This window comes from Xyrauchen texanus, chromosome 25 (assembly GCF_025860055.1).
Source record: "Xyrauchen texanus isolate HMW12.3.18 chromosome 25, RBS_HiC_50CHRs, whole genome shotgun sequence".
NCBI lineage: Eukaryota > Metazoa > Chordata > Actinopteri > Cypriniformes > Catostomidae > Xyrauchen > Xyrauchen texanus.
Genome location: NC_068300.1, coordinates 23,068,302 through 23,086,546, shown reverse-complemented (window position 1 = coordinate 23,086,546; position 18,245 = coordinate 23,068,302). Strand labels below are relative to the sequence as shown.

Genomic DNA, 18,245 nt, shown 5'->3' with positions numbered 1-18,245 from the left:
AGAAATATAGACAATATTTTGAATTTGTTGAGCGGAAAAGTGTTTTAGAATGTAACTTTAAAGTAAAGTAATTAGTAATGCTATAACTTTTTCAATCAATTCAATAGTAAAGTAATCTGATTACAATTTTAGAGAATCTATTAGTAATTTGTAGTGGATTACAATTTTTATGTAATTTACCCAGAACTGATGTCAACAATTCTATAGATTATTCTAATCAAATGTATATGACATCAAATAAACAAGAGTTAGGCCATCTAAAAGTAATCAGATTAGATTACCCCCAAAATATAATTCAAGAGATTACGTTACTGATTGCATTTTTAGTCATGATTTGTAATCCGTACAATGTTACATTTCAGAAGTTATCTACCCAGCACTGGACTACTAGTGCTATCTACCCCAATCTGTTTCGAGTCTCATGCAAATCTATAAACATGCTTTCAAGATTTTTACACACAAAAATAAGTATTAAAAATAACAGCAATATAATAGTTAAAGAAAATACTTTACCAACACCATAACTCAAAACAGAAACAAAAACTAAAAGAGAAAGAAAGAAAGAGAGCATTACTTAAATTAAAAGAAAATTACACATTTATTTAAGTAAAAAGTTTGTAGGCCTTGCAAATTGTACATGTTCTGAGTGCTTTTTTGTTAAAAGAAGATGAAATTGTAATCAAATACTGTTTTATCTCTTGTAAGAATACCAAAAAAATAGGTTTACAATTTAAAAACATACATTTATTAATATAAAATCTACATAGAAAAATAATTAAATGTATTATAAAGCAGGCATTTGGATCCACTTCAACAAATCCAAAAATAACTGTTTTAGGATTCATTGAAAAACAAAAAGTTATTGTTTGAGATAAACAAACTACCATCTTTCCAAAGTTGCAAAGAATAACTGCACGACCAAAACAAATGAAGAGAGGTTTCAGTGTCATTCTGACAAAAAGAGCAATGAGTGTCAAAATCAGATCAGAATTTTTTCTTTAAGAAATTTTTGACGGTAAATATAATTAATTAATTTAAAATATATTTATTTTAATTTGTTTGTGAGAAAAGCTTTTTTGCATGGACCATATATTTTTTCCAATTTAAATGATCAAAGAGTTCATTCCAATATGAGATTACAGGAGGGGGGCATGCTTTCAGGATTTTATCAGATTTCAACGATTAAAAATCGATAACATTTACGTCACTCCATTGAGTACGTGCAGCCAATCAGTGCGCCCATTTCCAAATATGCCTGATTCTGTGTATACGTCACCACACTGTCAGACGTAACCAAGCAATAACCAATCAGAGCCTTTGTTGTGAGATTTATATTAACCGCTTTACTCAGCTGATGGCAGCAGAAGCCCTTTGCACGCAGTTGAGGTTGAATGACAGAATAAGAACAACTTGCATTAGAGATAAAGTCTTCTTTCAAGATGACCATTGGGATACACTACGGCTATTAAATGTATGCTTTTTTTGCAAAGCGGACTTTAAAACTGCATTTTTAAAAGAAAAATATTTTTTCTTTGAAAGTTTTTATTAAAAAAATCTGCCCCATGGAGTCCGATAAAAAGGTAATACAATATTGCTGTGTTGGTTAAACTAAAACATGCCTTAATAACTCTTATGTAGTGGATCCCAACAGTACGCATGGTGAATTACAAATCTTAAATTTATGTTGGTTAGTTTGTATTGCCTACCATTTTTTAAATGGAATTGGAGGGAATTGTTTCTGTTTAGGTGAACAACTAACACGTCCAAGTTTGGATGATTGATATCTGAATTTGCGTTCTAGTCAAAAGCCAAGCTAGATGTCATTTTAATGTAAATATTTTTTTTTCCAAACTAGAAAAACCCTAACGTTTGACAGTCCATCTAAAGTGGTTCATGTGGCAACATCTGAATTAACTGGTTTTATTCACTCTTGAATAAGTCTTGAATAAACTATTGTAGTCAAGTTTTCTTCTCAAAAATGTTTTTTCTTTATTTTATTTTTTTTATTTGACTAATTAGGTTAAACCAAATTAAAGTTAATTTAAGGACCAAATCAGGTGGGAAAAAACTACTTAAAGAAACAATATTGCACATTTCCAATTTTTATAGTATATACCAATTGTCAACAAAATGTATCATTACTTCAAGATGTTTGTTCAAATACAGTATAATATGTCACATCCACATGCATAATATGGATGGCCAATGATATATTGTACTGTACATTGACATGAAATATGTATTTTTGTTGAATCAAACAGTACTTGGTACTTGTTAACTGTTCGCAAAATGTATGACACAATTGCCTGAACCATGAAACTATGTTTATTATAATGGTGTGTTAAAGCTCACCAGGAGGCTACTGCTCCATATTATTGAGCAAGGGTTAAAGAAAAGGTGCTGCCGTAAACCCTTTTCAAGTCTGAACACATTTGCTTCAGTTAACTCAGTGAACCATACAATGCTCATTAATGTTCTCTATGTTCATTTCATTGGGAATGTTAATCTCTTCTAAGGAATCTGTGAAATTTGGCTTGTTTTCAGGTTGACAGTGTTGAGGAGACACTGTGGCCTGTATAGTTGTTTAGGAAGACTTTATGAAGTATCTTTAAAACTGTATATGTTCTCCACTGCAAACAGATGAGAGTGTTTTAATGAACATCTAATCCTGGATGGATTTTCCTGTCTAATTCTGCCTCGCTTCAATATATTTTTTCAGTATTCGTTTTCTTATGTCTCTTAAAAAACTTACAGTTGTGTGTCTGTTACTGCAGTTTTATAATAAGGTTTATAACACTTGAGGCCACATATATCTAGTGAACATTGAAGATTTCGTTTTTATTTTACACAGGGATAGTAGACACAAAATACTTTTGACCTGTGGTGTGATATGCTTTAATATACTCTATCTAAAACTATTTTAAACTGCATTTTGCTAAGTCTTTTAAAGTATAATTATATATTTGACTATTTGTCACACTGCAGGGCAAAAAGCTGATATACAATGGTGACCAATCTTCTTTTACATTTGTATAATAGCCTTATATATATAAGTATGTATATAAGAATACATTCATATACAGTAGCAAGAAAAAGTGTGTCAAAAAATCTGATCTCCTCTTCATCAATGTCACAAGTATAGACAAACACAATGGTGCTTAAGATACCAACACCAATGATACATTTTCACGTCTTTATTGAGCACATCCCATTAAACATTCACAGTGCTGTGGAAAAAGTAAGTGAACCCTTTGATTTAGTAACTGGAAATTTCCGGTAGCTGTGGATTAGACCTGCACAACATTCAAAAGGAATTTTGAACCATTCTTCCTTACAGAACTTCTTCAGCTCAGCCATATTTTAGGATGTCTGGTGTGATTGACTCTCTTGAGGTTAGTCTGCAGCATCTTTATTGTGTTAAGGTCTGGGCTCTGACTAGGCCACTTCAAAGGGTGTATTTACGTTTTCTGAAGCCATTCTGTAGTGGATTTACTTCGATGATTAGAGTCATTGTCCTGCTGCATCACCCAACTTCTACTGAGCTTTAGCTGGCACACAGCCACCATGACATTGTCCTGTAGGATATCTTGATAAACTTGGGAATTCATTTTTACGTTGATGATGGCAAGCGGTCCAGGCCCCGAACCAGCAAAATAGTCCCAATGATGCTCCTTCCACCGTACTTTACTGTAGGGATTATGTTTGCATGTTGTTATGCAGTGCCCTTTTTCCGCCATACATTACAAACATTTTCCAAGTATCATTGTGGAGTGTCAAGGTGGTCTTTGGCAAACTATAGGCTCACAGTTATGTTTTTGTTGGTAAGCCACAGCTTCCTTTGTGGTGTTCTGCCATGGACAACCATGCCTGTTTAATGTTTTCTGTATAGCAGACTCATGAACAGAGATTTAAATTAGTTCCAATGATTCCTAACATTATTTAGCTGTTACTCTAGGGTTCGTTTTTACCACAATGAGCATTCTGCAATGTGCTTTTTGAGTCATCTTTGCTGGACGGCCACTTCAAGGGAGAATAGCCTCAGTACTAAATCGTCTCCATTTATAGACAATTTGTCTAGATATGGACAGAGGAATATCTGAGCTTTTCGAGATAACTTAGTAACCCTTTACAGCTTTATGCAACGCAACATTTCTGTATCGTAGGACTTCTGAGATCTGTTTTTGCGAGGCATGGTCCACGTCAGTAGACGCTTCTTGTGAATAGCAAACGGAGTGAGTGAGTTTATATGTCAGAGTAGCTCTAACCCACACCTCCAATATCATTTCATTAATTTAATTGCCAGGTTTGCCAACTCCTTACTCTTTGGTTGATTTCATTAGCCTAGGGGTTCACATATTGTTTCTTGCCACTTTAGAATTTATAACCTAAAATACTGATGTTGATTAAAAAAACTTCTTGGACATGTTATGTGTCAACTACCTATGTATATTTTTTTACAATAACTGTAATGCATTGCGTGTATTAACCTATATTGACTGTGTTATATAACCTTTAACAAGGATTACGAGTTACATGTCAGCACATGTTACAGTCTGTGTCTAATTGCCTGGCCCTCCTCAAGTGAGAGCAGAAGACTATGCCAGCCAGAGAAAGCAACTGGCCCATCATGAATCTTCTCAAGCAGTTATCTGTTTCCCCCAGCAGCTTGGTAGGGAGAGGGAATGCAAATTATCAGCAGTCCTGCAATAGATAGGAAACCTGATTAAAACGCTATTAAAAGGCCACTTATGTAACCTACTTAGGCCTTATAAATAACTGGTGTTTGTCACCTGTTGCCTATGATGGATGGAGCATTGTATTCTCAGAATACTACATGTTTCTATTCTCAAACCTTATGGTTAAGCGTTTTGTGGTTTTCATATAGCCTATTTTGCATCAGTCGATTTATGATATACAGTATGTTTTAGATATTAAAAGGGAATTTCATTGGATCTTTGTTGAATTCATGTGGAATTTCTATTAAATCAGTAAATTAGGTCACTGTGATTTAGTAAACACAGATAGGGTTGTGCTTCACTTATGATTGAACAAGGCTCTTAATATAGACTGAAGTATTATGCAGAGTATGAATGCTTCAAAGCAAGTACAAACTCACATGCCAGTGTTAGCAGTCACATTTTACACAGATAATCTGACTCTATGTGCTGATACTCACAGCATCTTAATGTTGTTTTCAATGACCTGTTGAGAGTGTTATGTAAAAGCCTGTAATTGTTTGAGTGGAATGGTGCTGGAGTAGCCATAGACTTTGTGTGCATGTGTGGATTCAGGTGCTCCCAGATCTGTAATAGGATTACACTGAAAAAGCAACAGGGTTTCCCCTCATTCAGCATCATACATGTTAGTGCATTAATGGCTCAGATAATCTCATGGTGGGTCCAGATTTTTGTGGAATAAACTGAACCTTTGTTCAAACCATAGCTCAAGATAGTATGATATGTCAAAACAATTCCAGTAATGCAAACTATTTGATGTCTTATTTACCTTAAACCTACAGCAAAGCTCTAAAATACATGCAAGGGCCATATCAGTTTGACTGACTATTGTATTGGGTCATGACTAAGTAAAAAACTGCTTCTGCACTTACCCTTTCAACTCCTCTTTAGTTGTTGTTCTGATCTAAGAAATAAACATTGTGTTGGATTATATGTCTAAAATTAGCTTTTACATAGCATATTGTTTAACTCATGTAGGCATTTATCAGCAAAAATGGCCACATTAGACTTTCATTTTTATATAAACAGCAGTACTTTCTATTTAGTTCTATAAAGCATTTATTCAGAAGGATTCGTATTGATTGAAAGCAAAAATAAACAATTTATTTTCTCCTGTACCCTTACAGCATGTGACGTTCCCACTGATAATGGCTGTTTGTACAGCTGTGATTGGCTCCTTGCAGTTTGGCTACAACACAGGTGTCATCAATGCCCCTCAGAAGGTGAATGCTCAAACTTACACTACTGACACATGAACTCTCATATAAGCACTTATACATCAGTATATTGTTTTTGATAAATGGATAGTGTTATATAAGATTTTTTTTAAGATGATACGTATGATACTCAGGTAAACAGATCTCTGTTTCCTTCATACTGTATCTACTTAGTAATGATTCACCCCAACTTTTAATAATTATACTATCATCAGATGTTAGACAATAACAAGACAAAACCTTACAAAACAACGACATAGGTGAACAATGACTTTAAATTTGATGTTCACCTATAGAAATACGTTACATCTAATACATTAACCATAATAATCATTTTTATAGCAGTGCTAATGTTCGGATATTGTTGTTATTATGTAATACAGCTAATTTTAGATTAGCTGTAAACTCCATATGGGATTAATCCTAGTAGTATAGTCTGTTAAATGTATAAATATATAAATAAATATTAAATATATGCTGATTCACATGTGAAGAGCTCTGTAATTGTAGAAAAACACTACTGTTAGAATCTCTTAAGAGGATATTCTTATAACAGTAGTCCAGTGCCAGTACAGTAGTACTATACAGAAATCTGACATAAGGTAATACATGTAAAACACATATATAAGATGTATGCATATGGTTACTTATGTAAAAAAAAAGTCACATTCTAGTACATTTATGCAATATCTTTTTCAAAATACAAAAAAAATGGGCATTATCATAGATATATATATTTTCCCTAATAATAGTGACATTTGAATATGTACATATCAGCCCAAAGATGTGAAATACTGAATAAAATAAAATAAAGAAAACAAAATAATGTATACTATATTTTTTATACTTCAAAATCTATTCTGTATACAGGTAAGTACAATGTAATGAATGGCTTTCACAACAGACAGACACAAAACACTTAACCTGAGAGTTCTGGGTCATTTCTACATATACAGTACCTTGCAAAAGTATTCAGACCCAGACCAATTCTCTCATATTACCAACTTACACATGGTACACTGAAATGTCATTCTGATTTATATTTTATTTTAAAACACTGTAACTCAGAATCAGTTATTGTAAGGTAACATTGTTTTTGTTTTGAAATATTTTTATGAAAATTAAAAACTGAAATCTTTCTTGCATAAGTATTCAACACCCACATATTAATATTTGGTTGAGCTACCTTTGGCTGCAATAATTGCCTTAAGTCTTTTGGGGTACATATGTACCAGCTTTGCACACAGTGACAAAGTGATTTTGGCCTATTCTTCTTGACAGATTTGGTCCAGGTTGTTCAGGTTGGTTGGGTGATGCTTGTGGACTGCAATTTTCAAATAGTGCCACAGATTTTCAATAGGATTGAGATCAGGACTTTGACTGGGCCACTGTAGGACATTTATCTTTTTGTTCTTCAGCCACTCCAGTGTTGCTTTGGCCTTCTGCTTAGGATCATTGTCATGCTGAAAGGTGAATTTCCTCCCAAGCTTCAGTGGACTGAATCAGGTTTATAGTATTTCCCTATATTGTGCTCCATCCATTCTTCCTTCAATTCTAACAAGATGCCCAATCCCCACAGCATGATGATGCCACCACCATACTTCACTGTAGGGATTGTGTGTCTTGAGACATAGGAAGTGTTACATAACACTTTGAGTTTTGGCCAAAAAACTGTGGTCTCATCTGACCACAAAACCTTCTCTCACATTGCAGCTGCGCTCACATGCTTTCTGGCAATCTCCAGACATGCTTTCAGATGGTACTTTTTGAGTAATGGCTTCTTTCTTGCCACCCTCCCATACAGGCCAGTGTTATGCAATGCTCTTGATGTGGTTGATTGGTGCACCATTACTCCACTCTCAGCCAGTGAACTCTGTAGCTCCTTCAAAGATTTTTGATCTAACTGTGCTCATTGGGATATCCAAAAATGTGGATATTATTTTGTACCCTTTCCACTTTATCTCTAACTTCTGTGGAATGCTCTTTGGTCTTCATTTTCCTTCAGATTCACAGCCTGACCAGTGGTCCTTCAACAATGTGTTTTTTTTTTATCCGGAAAATGTGATTGCTACTTTAATGATTCAAAGTTGAATGCCAATGGTAAAGTAATTGTGTCCTCATTATGACAATTTCTTTCATTGGTGTAACCTGGCAACTTTCACAGCACATGGGGTTGAATACTTATGCAAGCAAGAGATTTAAGTTTTTTTTATTATTTTTATATTTCCCAACATAAAACCAATGTCACCTAAATTTAATTGATTTTGAGTTCCAGTGTTTTAAAATAAAATATCAAACAGAATGAAATTTCATTGCACCATTTGTAATTCAGTAATATGATATAATTGGTCAGGGGTCTGAATACTTTTGCAAGGCACTCTATGTGGTGCTTGAGAAAACTCTATATATAGAGCAGAAATCATGTTCCAGAGGTTCCTCTGGTGTAACAGGATAAAGAGGGAATGTCAAAAGTCAAGGAGCCAATGATGACATCATTGTTGTTATATACAGTTTAAGATTATTCTGCCGGTGAGCACTTTTTAGGGAATATCATTTATTGTATGATGTAGTAAAAAAGGGATGTAGTACAACTACAAACCAAATAAACTATCACGTGGCCTAAAGTTTGCTATTGAGTTTTTGAAAGTTATTGATACTCATTCTTGTTACATTTATTGAGGAGGAAACGGTTGACAATAATAAGCCAAGGCTTTGTCTAGATCATAAGCCTGTGTTTGAAGTTTTATATATTTGTTGATTCACTTAATAAAGCATAATCAAGCAGCTTCTGAGCTTAGGATGGAATTCTGCTCCCTCTAATGATGGTAATGTAGAATTGCCGTAGCACAATACTCTGTGGATTAAAGCTAATCAAAAATAATTTGCTGTACCTATTAAATTGCGTTCAGTAATTTTACAGCATTTTTGCATTGAGAATTGTTTTATTTTTTTTAAATTAAACATTGCGTATGAGAATAATTATATATATAAATATGTAATTATTCTCATACTCAATGTTTAATTAAAAACTATTTCTAAAAATTCTCAATGCTAAAATGCTGTTGAAAAAAAAAGTTTTTGAAATTGATAACTTGTACCAAATAATACAGAATACTTTTTAAAAAGCATCCCAGTGTGATACCTCAAGAAGTTGGTTGAGAAAATGTCAAGAGTATGTTTCTGCAAATTCTAGGCAAAGGGTGACTACTTTGAAGATGCTAAAATATAACACAGTTTTGATTTATTTTGGATTTTGTTTAGTCACAACAAAATTCCCATAGTTCCATTTATGTTATTCCATAGTTTTGATGACTTTTCTATTATTCTAATATGTGAAAAAATATATGTATATATATATATATATATATATATATATATATATATATATATATATATATATATATATATATAAAATAAAGAATGAGTAAGTGTTCCAAAACTTTTGACCGGTGGCCATACACACCATACATCTCATATGCAATTGTTAATTTAAATACTCCAAAAATACGTAATGCAAAGATGCTGTAAAATTACTGTCCGGAATTTAATAGGTACACTAAATGACTGCTTTTTTGCTAGCTTTAATTCACATGTACTATGTATGTAATGCACTGCGACAATTCTACATACTGTATGTGAACATAAATGTTTAATTATTCTCATACTAAAAGTAATATTATTGTAATTTTCTCTTGTAGATCATTGAGGGCTTCTACAATGAGACATGGAATGACAGATATGGAGAGTACATTCTGCCAGGCACTCTTACTACACTCTGGTCCATTTCAGTGGCCATTTTCTCTGTTGGAGGGATCTTTGGATCCTTCTCAGTTGGGCTCTTCGTAAACCGTTTTGGAAGGTAATTTGACAAACCATTTAGAATTTACAAGTAAATACTGCTTTTATGCCAAAGTTATGTGTCTTAGAATTTTCTCCTTTGTTCATCTTTTAACAGGAGGAATTCAATGCTCATTGTTAATGTTCTGGCCTTCATCGCTGCTGCTTTAATGGGCTTCTCCAAGCTGGCTGCATCCTGGGAGATGCTTATAATTGGACGTTTCATTGTGGGCCTTTACTCTGGCCTGTCCACAGGCTTTGTACCAATGTATGTAGGAGAAATTGCCCCAACTTCATTACGTGGGGCACTGGGCACTCTTCATCAACTTGGCATTGTGATTGGAATCCTCATGGCACAGGTGAATTAATATATTCCCTTTATTTTGAGATCACCTTTACCAATCATTTGAACTCTTTTATTATTTAGATATAATGCATGTTTTATCTGTTATTACCTGCCTTGTTCTGTAGGTCTTCGGAATTAAAGAAATCATGGGAAACTCCACGATGTGGCCCTTCCTGCTGGGCTTTACCTTTATCCCAGCCGTACTTCAATGTGCCGTACTGCCATTCTGCCCTGAGAGCCCTCGCTACCTCCTGATAAACCAGAACGAAGAGGCCAAAGCCAAGAGTGGTGAGTTAGATATTCAAAATCTGGATGTTTTAAGACTCAAATATTAAAGGGAAAGTTTACCCCAAAATGACAGCCTCAGTCACTATTTACTTTCATTTTCTGAAGAAAAAAAACAAAAAAAAAACAGATGCAATGAAAATGAATGGTGCCTGGTAACCCTTTAAGACTAGTCATACAGCGAGTTGTTCACATGTCTAATAATCATCCTAACTTCCTATAACTAACTTCCAGAGCTTAAGAAGCTACGTGGAACTGAAGATGTGGATGCAGACATGCAGGAGATGCAGGAGGAAAGCAGGCAGATGATGAGGGAGAAGACAGTCACTATCCCTGAGCTGTTCCGCTCCCAGCTTTACCGCCAGCCCATCTTCATTGCTATCATGCTGCAGCTCTCCCAGCAGTTGTCTGGCATCAATGCTGTGAGCATTGCTCTTTATTTATCTAGTGATCTTTTGATCCATGTTTCCATCAGTGCTTCCCTCCAGCCATCCATCTATATAATCTTACATATATACTTCCATCCATCCATCCATCAACTATCCATTCATGCTTCCTTCCATCCACCATCCATCATTTATCCATCCATTTATTCTTCCATCCACTTATTCTTCCATGCAACCATCTATCCATCCATCCATCCATTCAGGTTTCCTTTATTCCATCCATCCATCTATCCATTCATGCTTCCTTCCTTTAGTCCATCCATCCATCCTTCCATCCATCCATCCATCTATTTATCCATTCATGCTTCCATCCATCCATTCATCCATCATTTATTCTTCCATTGACTTATTATTTCATCCATTTCTCCATCCATCCATTCATCCATCCATCCATTCAGGTTTCCTTTTTCCATCCATCCATCTATCCATTCATGCTTCCTTCCTTTAGTCCATCCATCCATCCATCCATCCATCCTTCCATCAATCCATCTATTTATTCTTTCATCGATCCAACCATCCACCCATCCATTCAGGTTTCCTTCATTCCATCCATCCATTCATGCTTCCATCCATCCATTCATCCATCAATTTATTCTTCCATTGACTTATTCTTTCATCCATTTCTCCATCCATTCATTCATCCATCCATACATCCATCAATCCATCGATTTATTCTTTCATCTATCCAACCATCCACCCATCCATTCAGGTTTCCTTTATTCCATCCATCCATTCAGGCTTCCATCCATCCCTCTATCCATTCATGATTCCATCCATCCATTCATTCATACATACATTCTTTCAGATATTCATCCATCTATTCAATCAGGCTTACATCCATCCATCCATCCATCCATCCATCCATCCATCCATCCATCCATCCATCCACCCATCCATTCAGGTTTCCTTTATTCCATCCATCCATTCAGGCTTCCATCCATCCCTCTATCCATTCATGATTCCATCCATCCATTCATTCATACATACATTCTTTCAGATATTCATCCATCTATTCAATCAGGCTTGCATCCATCCATCCATCCATCCATCCATCCATCCATCCATCCATCCTTTTATTTATAACTATTAATGCTTAATGTCTTAGAAAACGTACAGTAAAATGATGAATTCAAAATTACCATTATGTGTATTAAGGCATGATAATGCTTGCCATGCTGTAGACAGTGATTTGCAAACTCACTGAGTGTAATTGTGTTTTTCAGGTGTTTTATTATTCTACTAGAATATTTGAAAATGCAGGAGTGTCCGAGCCTGTATATGCCACTATTGGTGCTGGAGTTGTGAACACAGCTTTCACGGTAGTATCGGTGAGTTATTTAAGTATTCCAAGTGAATATTTTATTTTCTGATGCCAGTATCTTAAAGGTGAAGTGTGTTATTTCTGCACAACCAAATGGCACTAAACGGAATTGAAACATTTTCAGAAGTCCCCTGTCCTCCATTATTCATTCAAACAGGTAGTCCTGCCCCAAACTCATGACACTGGGTCCCAGTTGGGTTTCTCAAACAAACAGATTGCTTTTAAATTTGTTGCTGCTGGTGGGACAAAAAAAGTCAAATACACTTCACCATCAAAGCCTGATTTTAATCTGAGACTAGTGACTGTGGTGGTCAGTTGGTTGATAAGTGGTATGCTTCTGTCCCCTTCTAATTTAGCTGTTCATAGTGGAGCGGGCTGGCCGAAGATCACTTCATCTCATTGGGCTGATGGGAATGGCTGTTTCGTCCGTTCTTATGACTGTAGCTATGGCCCTACTAGTATGTATATTTTAAAGTAATGTACAGTATTTCCATTACATCATAAAATGTTTTGTCTGATATCCTAGAAAATGTGCCTCACGTGGTAACATCTAAATTAACTGGATTGATTCATACTGTGACTGAATCAGCCTAACTTCATTAGGTTACACACTAAGTAATTTTGAAGGGTTTGATCAAGTAGAAATATATCCTTAAGGTAACAATTCAGGTCGCAACTTTTTGTAGTGCTTTGGGTGTACACTGTAATGTTTAAGGTGTATATTCGCTAATGTTTAACACTGTCTCTCTAAATCCTTTCAGGAACAAGTGAAATGGATGTCCTATGTCAGCATTGTAGCCATATTCAGTTTTGTGGCATTCTTTGAGATTGGACCAGGCCCCATCCCATGGTTCATTGTGGCAGAACTCTTTAGTCAAGGTCCCCGACCCTCTGCCATTGCTGTAGCTGGTTTCTCCAATTGGTTCGCCAACTTCTTGGTGGGAATGTGCTTCCAGTATGTTGAGGTATGGAAACGTGAACAAGATTATAATCTTTTGGAGTTTTATTCTTACCACATTCACCTTTGGCTTGCTCACTGGAGGCATAAAGACAATAAAGCATGATTTTCTATAAAGCTGTTCAGTGGGATTTTTAAACATTTTATAGACAATAAAGGCCTCATTTTCTGATAAACCATGTGTATTATGATGTGTAAGTGCTATAAAAATAAAACTGACTTGACTTTTCTTGTTGTTTTCACATTACTTCAAATGCTCACTGTTTTATAATCTCATTCTTCCCTTGATAGCAACTGATGGGCCCATACGTTTTCATCATCTTCACTGTCCTTCTGCTGATCTTCTTCGTCTTCACCTACTTCAAGGTTCCGGAAACCAAGGGCCGGACATTTGATGAGATCTCAGCGAGCTTCCGCTCTGGTGCAGAGAAATATACCCGAGATGATCTCAACACACTAGGGGCAGACTCCCAGTTCTGAGCATATACATTTATAGTATAGACTAACCCAGTGACTGTTGTCAGCTGTAGGACGGTGGGTATGTTCACAATGGCATACTACAATATTACGCCTACTAGGAATGCAGTATGTTATGTAGTATCTTTACTGTGCACAGTATGCACATTTTCTGAATGCACTGAATATCTACAGTATATGACTTACTAATTACTATATTTGTCAGAACGTTCAGCATTTAACCAGGGCACAATCTATAGAGAGATGCTGTATTCCTCAATGCAATTTTAAAAAAGAGTGCCCAATTGGACATCCAAAAGTTATAAAATTCACATACAATATGATGTTAAACACTCCAAAATGTCCAAGTGTATTTCTTAGATCATATCATGACACCTCTAACTGATGTAAACATGCCATGTAGAGATTCATGTGACATCAATGTACCATATTACGATTTAAACATTTTGGACATACAATTTTGAATACTATTACAAATGAACATGCAGTTTACAGTATATGCAGTGTAGCATAGAGTATGAGTATTTTAGTATTCCATTCCAAACATACCCACTGTCTCAGTTCAGATACAGAAGAAGTATTTCTCCCCAGCAGGGCAGACAAACAGTCACATAAAAGGGCCTCCTTTTTTGCTCACAGTATGAAATGCAAATCGTTTACTTATACAAATAATCACTCACTTTTTGGTTATTTTCTGCATGTTCACAGGCATATGAATTTGAGTATATTATACAGAATTTGTGAACTTCTAGATCATGTATTTGAATGATTCAATTTGTGCAATTCATCTTAAGGATGTTCATTTTTTGTTTGATGTGAACTAACCATTTCTAAAAAAAAAATATTGTCCAGTCAACACATGATGAGTCTCATGTGAGTTCTGATATGTCTACTAAAGTTAGATCAAACATGATGACAGAATTGCATATTTTTACATTATGCTGTCAGATTATGGTATACAATATGTGAATTGTTACTTAAACCTTAGCAAGGATTATGTCAAGATTCACTAACACAAGAAATACAAACTCAAAATAAGCTATACAATTGATATAGCTATGCCAGCAGAACATTCTTTTAAAAGTGTGGACAAGTGTGGAGTGTCAGATGCCGTATAAGGTTTATTGTACTTTCAAACTGGACCAAGTTCTGTTAAATTAACTCAACTAATGTCATTGTTTTATTATAAATAATATATAAATTTGATATTTTTTAGATTTGTTTATTGAAAATGCTTAATTAGTTTTATTTTGTGCATAATGTTTTTGAGAATTTAGAATATTGCTAATTTTGCAAAAGTGCAATAATTGTTTACATATTCCTGTTTATTTATTCCATACATTCCTAGGCATTATGCATTTTATGAAAAATGCTTCTAATAGATTTACATCTATTACATCTAAAAATACATTTTTTGAGGAAATATATGTACCTTCTGTCTATGAGGGTTAATGTGTTATTGTTTTCATTTAACATAACAGAAGACTACAGGAAAACTGTAAATAGGTTACATTTTGCTAAAGTATCATTTTATAGATGTGCTCAGTATTTTGAATTTTTTCCTTAAAATTCCTATGAGATCTTTATGTTTTTGCTCAGTATGTCACAGGAATTACATTAGAAATCCAAAAAATGTGCCATGATGTGCCATTGTTTGAGAGTAATTATATTTTTACTAAATAATCAATTTATAGTTGGAAATAAAATCACAGAGGAAAACTGTATTTTGTTTTGGTTTGTTTCAGATTAATGTGCAGCACAAATGTATATATTTGCATAAACTTGTTTTTAAAAACAAATTAAGTATCAATTATTCTCAAAGCCAGAAGATGGCAGTATTTCTGTCTAAAGTAGTTTTAGCTATCTGCTATGATAGAGCTATGATAGAATATAGGCAGGGGTGTAGCTGACTAATAATACTTAAGTATTAGAAAATAGTACTTTTTACTCCTTACAATTTTATTTAAAATTGAAAAGTACTCATTACATTTTTGCAGATCATTTTCTTTCGTCTTACTGGACTGAAGCCACATTTTCACTGCATATGACAGATGACAGTCATTTCAAATGCAGTGTCTCACAATGGTTCCGACCATCTTCAGAGGCGGAATTTTGGATCTTATTTGAGCTTCGGATTGTTTGAGATATTTGTGACTAGACCGTACTGAATGTCAAGTCAAGTCAAGTCAAGTGGTTTTTATTGTCATTTCAACCATATACAGTTAGTACAGTACACAGCAAAACGAGACAACGTTCCTCCAGGACCATGGTGCTACATAAAAACAACAAAGGACCAACATAGGACCACATGAGACTACACAACGAAATAAAATACCTATATAAACTACCTATATATACCTATATAAAGTGCACGTGCAAACATGTGCAAAAAGTACAGGACAGTACAACAAATTACTGACAATGAACAGGACAATAGACAGTGCAGCGCCGACCAGTACTCAGTAATGCAAAAAGATGACAGTTTCTAAAAATGTAAACATAACATGCTATGAGATAATGTTCTATGCACATAGCAGTTATTGAGGTAGCAGACAGTTATAAAGTGACAGTAATTAAAGTGCAACTCAGGACACGTGTGTGTCAAACCAGTCTCTGAGTATTGAGAAGTCTGATGGCTTGGGGGAAGAAGCTGTTACACAGTCTGGCCGTGAGGGTCCGAATGCTTCGGTACCTCTTGCCAGACGGGAGGAGGGTAAAGAGTTTGTGTGAGGGGTGTGTGGGGTCGTCCACAATGCTGGTTGCTTTGCGGATACAGTGTTTTTTGTAAGCGATGTAAGTGTTTTGAATGTGATGTATTCATTCAAAACATTGAGCATGAAGTGAGAAGCACTAATGGAGTTTGTCCTAAACTTTTTTCTAAACACCTACTACTTCTACAGATTAGACAGTACTGTATATATATATATATATATATATATATATATATATATATATATATATATATATATATATATATATATTATCATTCATGTTGCAAATATATATATATATATATATATATATATATATTTGCAACATGAATGATAATTTTTGACTGCATAACTGTCTAATCTGTAGAAGTAGTAGGTGTTTAGAAAAAAGTCCTTATTTGCTGATTTGTTATTGTTGTTGTTAGGCAACTATTAATTGTAATAATAACAACTATAAAACCAGCTATGATAATGATAATAAAAATAAAATGCGTCTGTTTCATTCAGGATTTTTCTGAGGAGCTGGAAATGGTCCAGCTACAACAGTGGCTCGGCTCAGCGACGTGGCCGGGAGGACACAACGTCTCGTTCCCTCCATCAGGGAACGGATGTTACGTCTGTCGCTCACTTCGACGTTGTGTCGAAGAAGCAACACTAGGGGTCCAATTTAAATCACGCCATGCGCTGAGCCGTGTACGTGTACTGCTGACTTAGGAGCAGGCAGGTACTTCACGTGCCAAAACTACCAGCTGTATCAGACTGCACGTACCCTTCCCCAATGCGCCATATAGTCGTCGGAACCCTTATAGTTACACTAGACAGGGGAACAAGGTGACGCTTGCCAACCTGGGAAAGGGCCGAGCCTAGCCGGGCCTCTTTTCTCTCTATGTTTCTCGCATAGAGCAAAACGGCTGGGGCCCTTACATGCATCGTGGGAAGGGGGTCTTACCCAGTTTCCTAATCTTACGGGGGGAAAAATCCCTACGGAGACCACACCCGCCCAGAGAGGGGGAGGTAAAAGTGGCAAAATACACCACATGGGCTTTTAGGTCACATGGGTGAAGTGGTGCGGTGGTAGATTCCGCCTCTTCGGAGGGAGGAGTTGCTACAGACACGGTGACCGGGAAGCAGCGGGAACTGCCCAAGGGAGATGCAGGTCCACTTGTAAGGAGACCGTACCGCGGAAAATACACACAGGCGGAACGTCCACGTAGGAGCCCTAAACTGTGGAGCACCTATTCCAGTACAGGGTAGATTTGAGTACCCACAGTGGATTGGGTCGGCGAATTCCTCTGCTGAATTGCGGACCCACAGGGCTAGGGAGGAGTCATCAAGGGAGCCGAGTGAGTGGGCTCTCCTGGGAGAAAAAGCGCACGGTATTACCTCAGCCGAGGGAAAGGGCGCTAGGTCGCCTGCCGCAGAGGATGCCATATGCCCCAGGAGCTTCTGGAAAAGTCTTAAAGGGACCATTGTGCCTGGCCTGAAGGTGGCGAGGCATTTCAGAACTGACTGTACATGCTCTGTGGCGCACTGACATTGAGACTGAATCCAACTCAATGCCGAGAAAAGGGGCGCGGGCCTGGCAAACTGAGTCGAATGTTCTTGGCCAGCCAACGAGACGGGTTGGGAAATGAGGACACCCTCAGCGAGCAGACGGGGCTTGGCCCGAGGTGGCAGGGTTGCGGCGGGGCAGGATATGTGAAATGGCCTCCGTCTGCTTCTTCACCGCAGAGAACTGCTGGGCAAAGTCCGAAGAGGCCGAACTGGGAGAACAGCGTGTCGAGGAAGCGTGTATTGTCCATCTCGTGCATCTCGACCAAGTTCAGCCACAGATGACGTTCCTGAACCACGAGAGTGGCCATCGCCTGCCCGAGTGACTGCACTGTGGCCTTCGTGGCCCTGAGGGCGAGG

At 36.3% G+C, this 18,245-nt stretch overlaps 1 protein-coding gene across 1 annotated transcript; it reads left to right on the top strand.

Annotated features, from left to right (window-relative positions):
• The first annotated feature begins 1,364 nt into the window (after positions 1-1,364).
• Positions 1,365-15,364, top strand: LOC127619151 (solute carrier family 2, facilitated glucose transporter member 1-like). The gene is made up of 10 exons (XM_052091933.1): positions 1,365-1,580; positions 5,864-5,959; positions 9,652-9,812; positions 9,909-10,149; positions 10,262-10,424; positions 10,656-10,843; positions 12,091-12,195; positions 12,545-12,646; positions 12,950-13,153; positions 13,438-15,364. The coding sequence occupies exons 1-10, from the start codon at positions 1,563-1,565 to the stop codon at positions 13,624-13,626; spliced, it is 1,467 nt and encodes a 488-aa protein (XP_051947893.1). The 5' UTR covers positions 1,365-1,562; the 3' UTR covers positions 13,627-15,364.
• Positions 15,365-18,245: the final 2,881 nt, after the last annotated feature.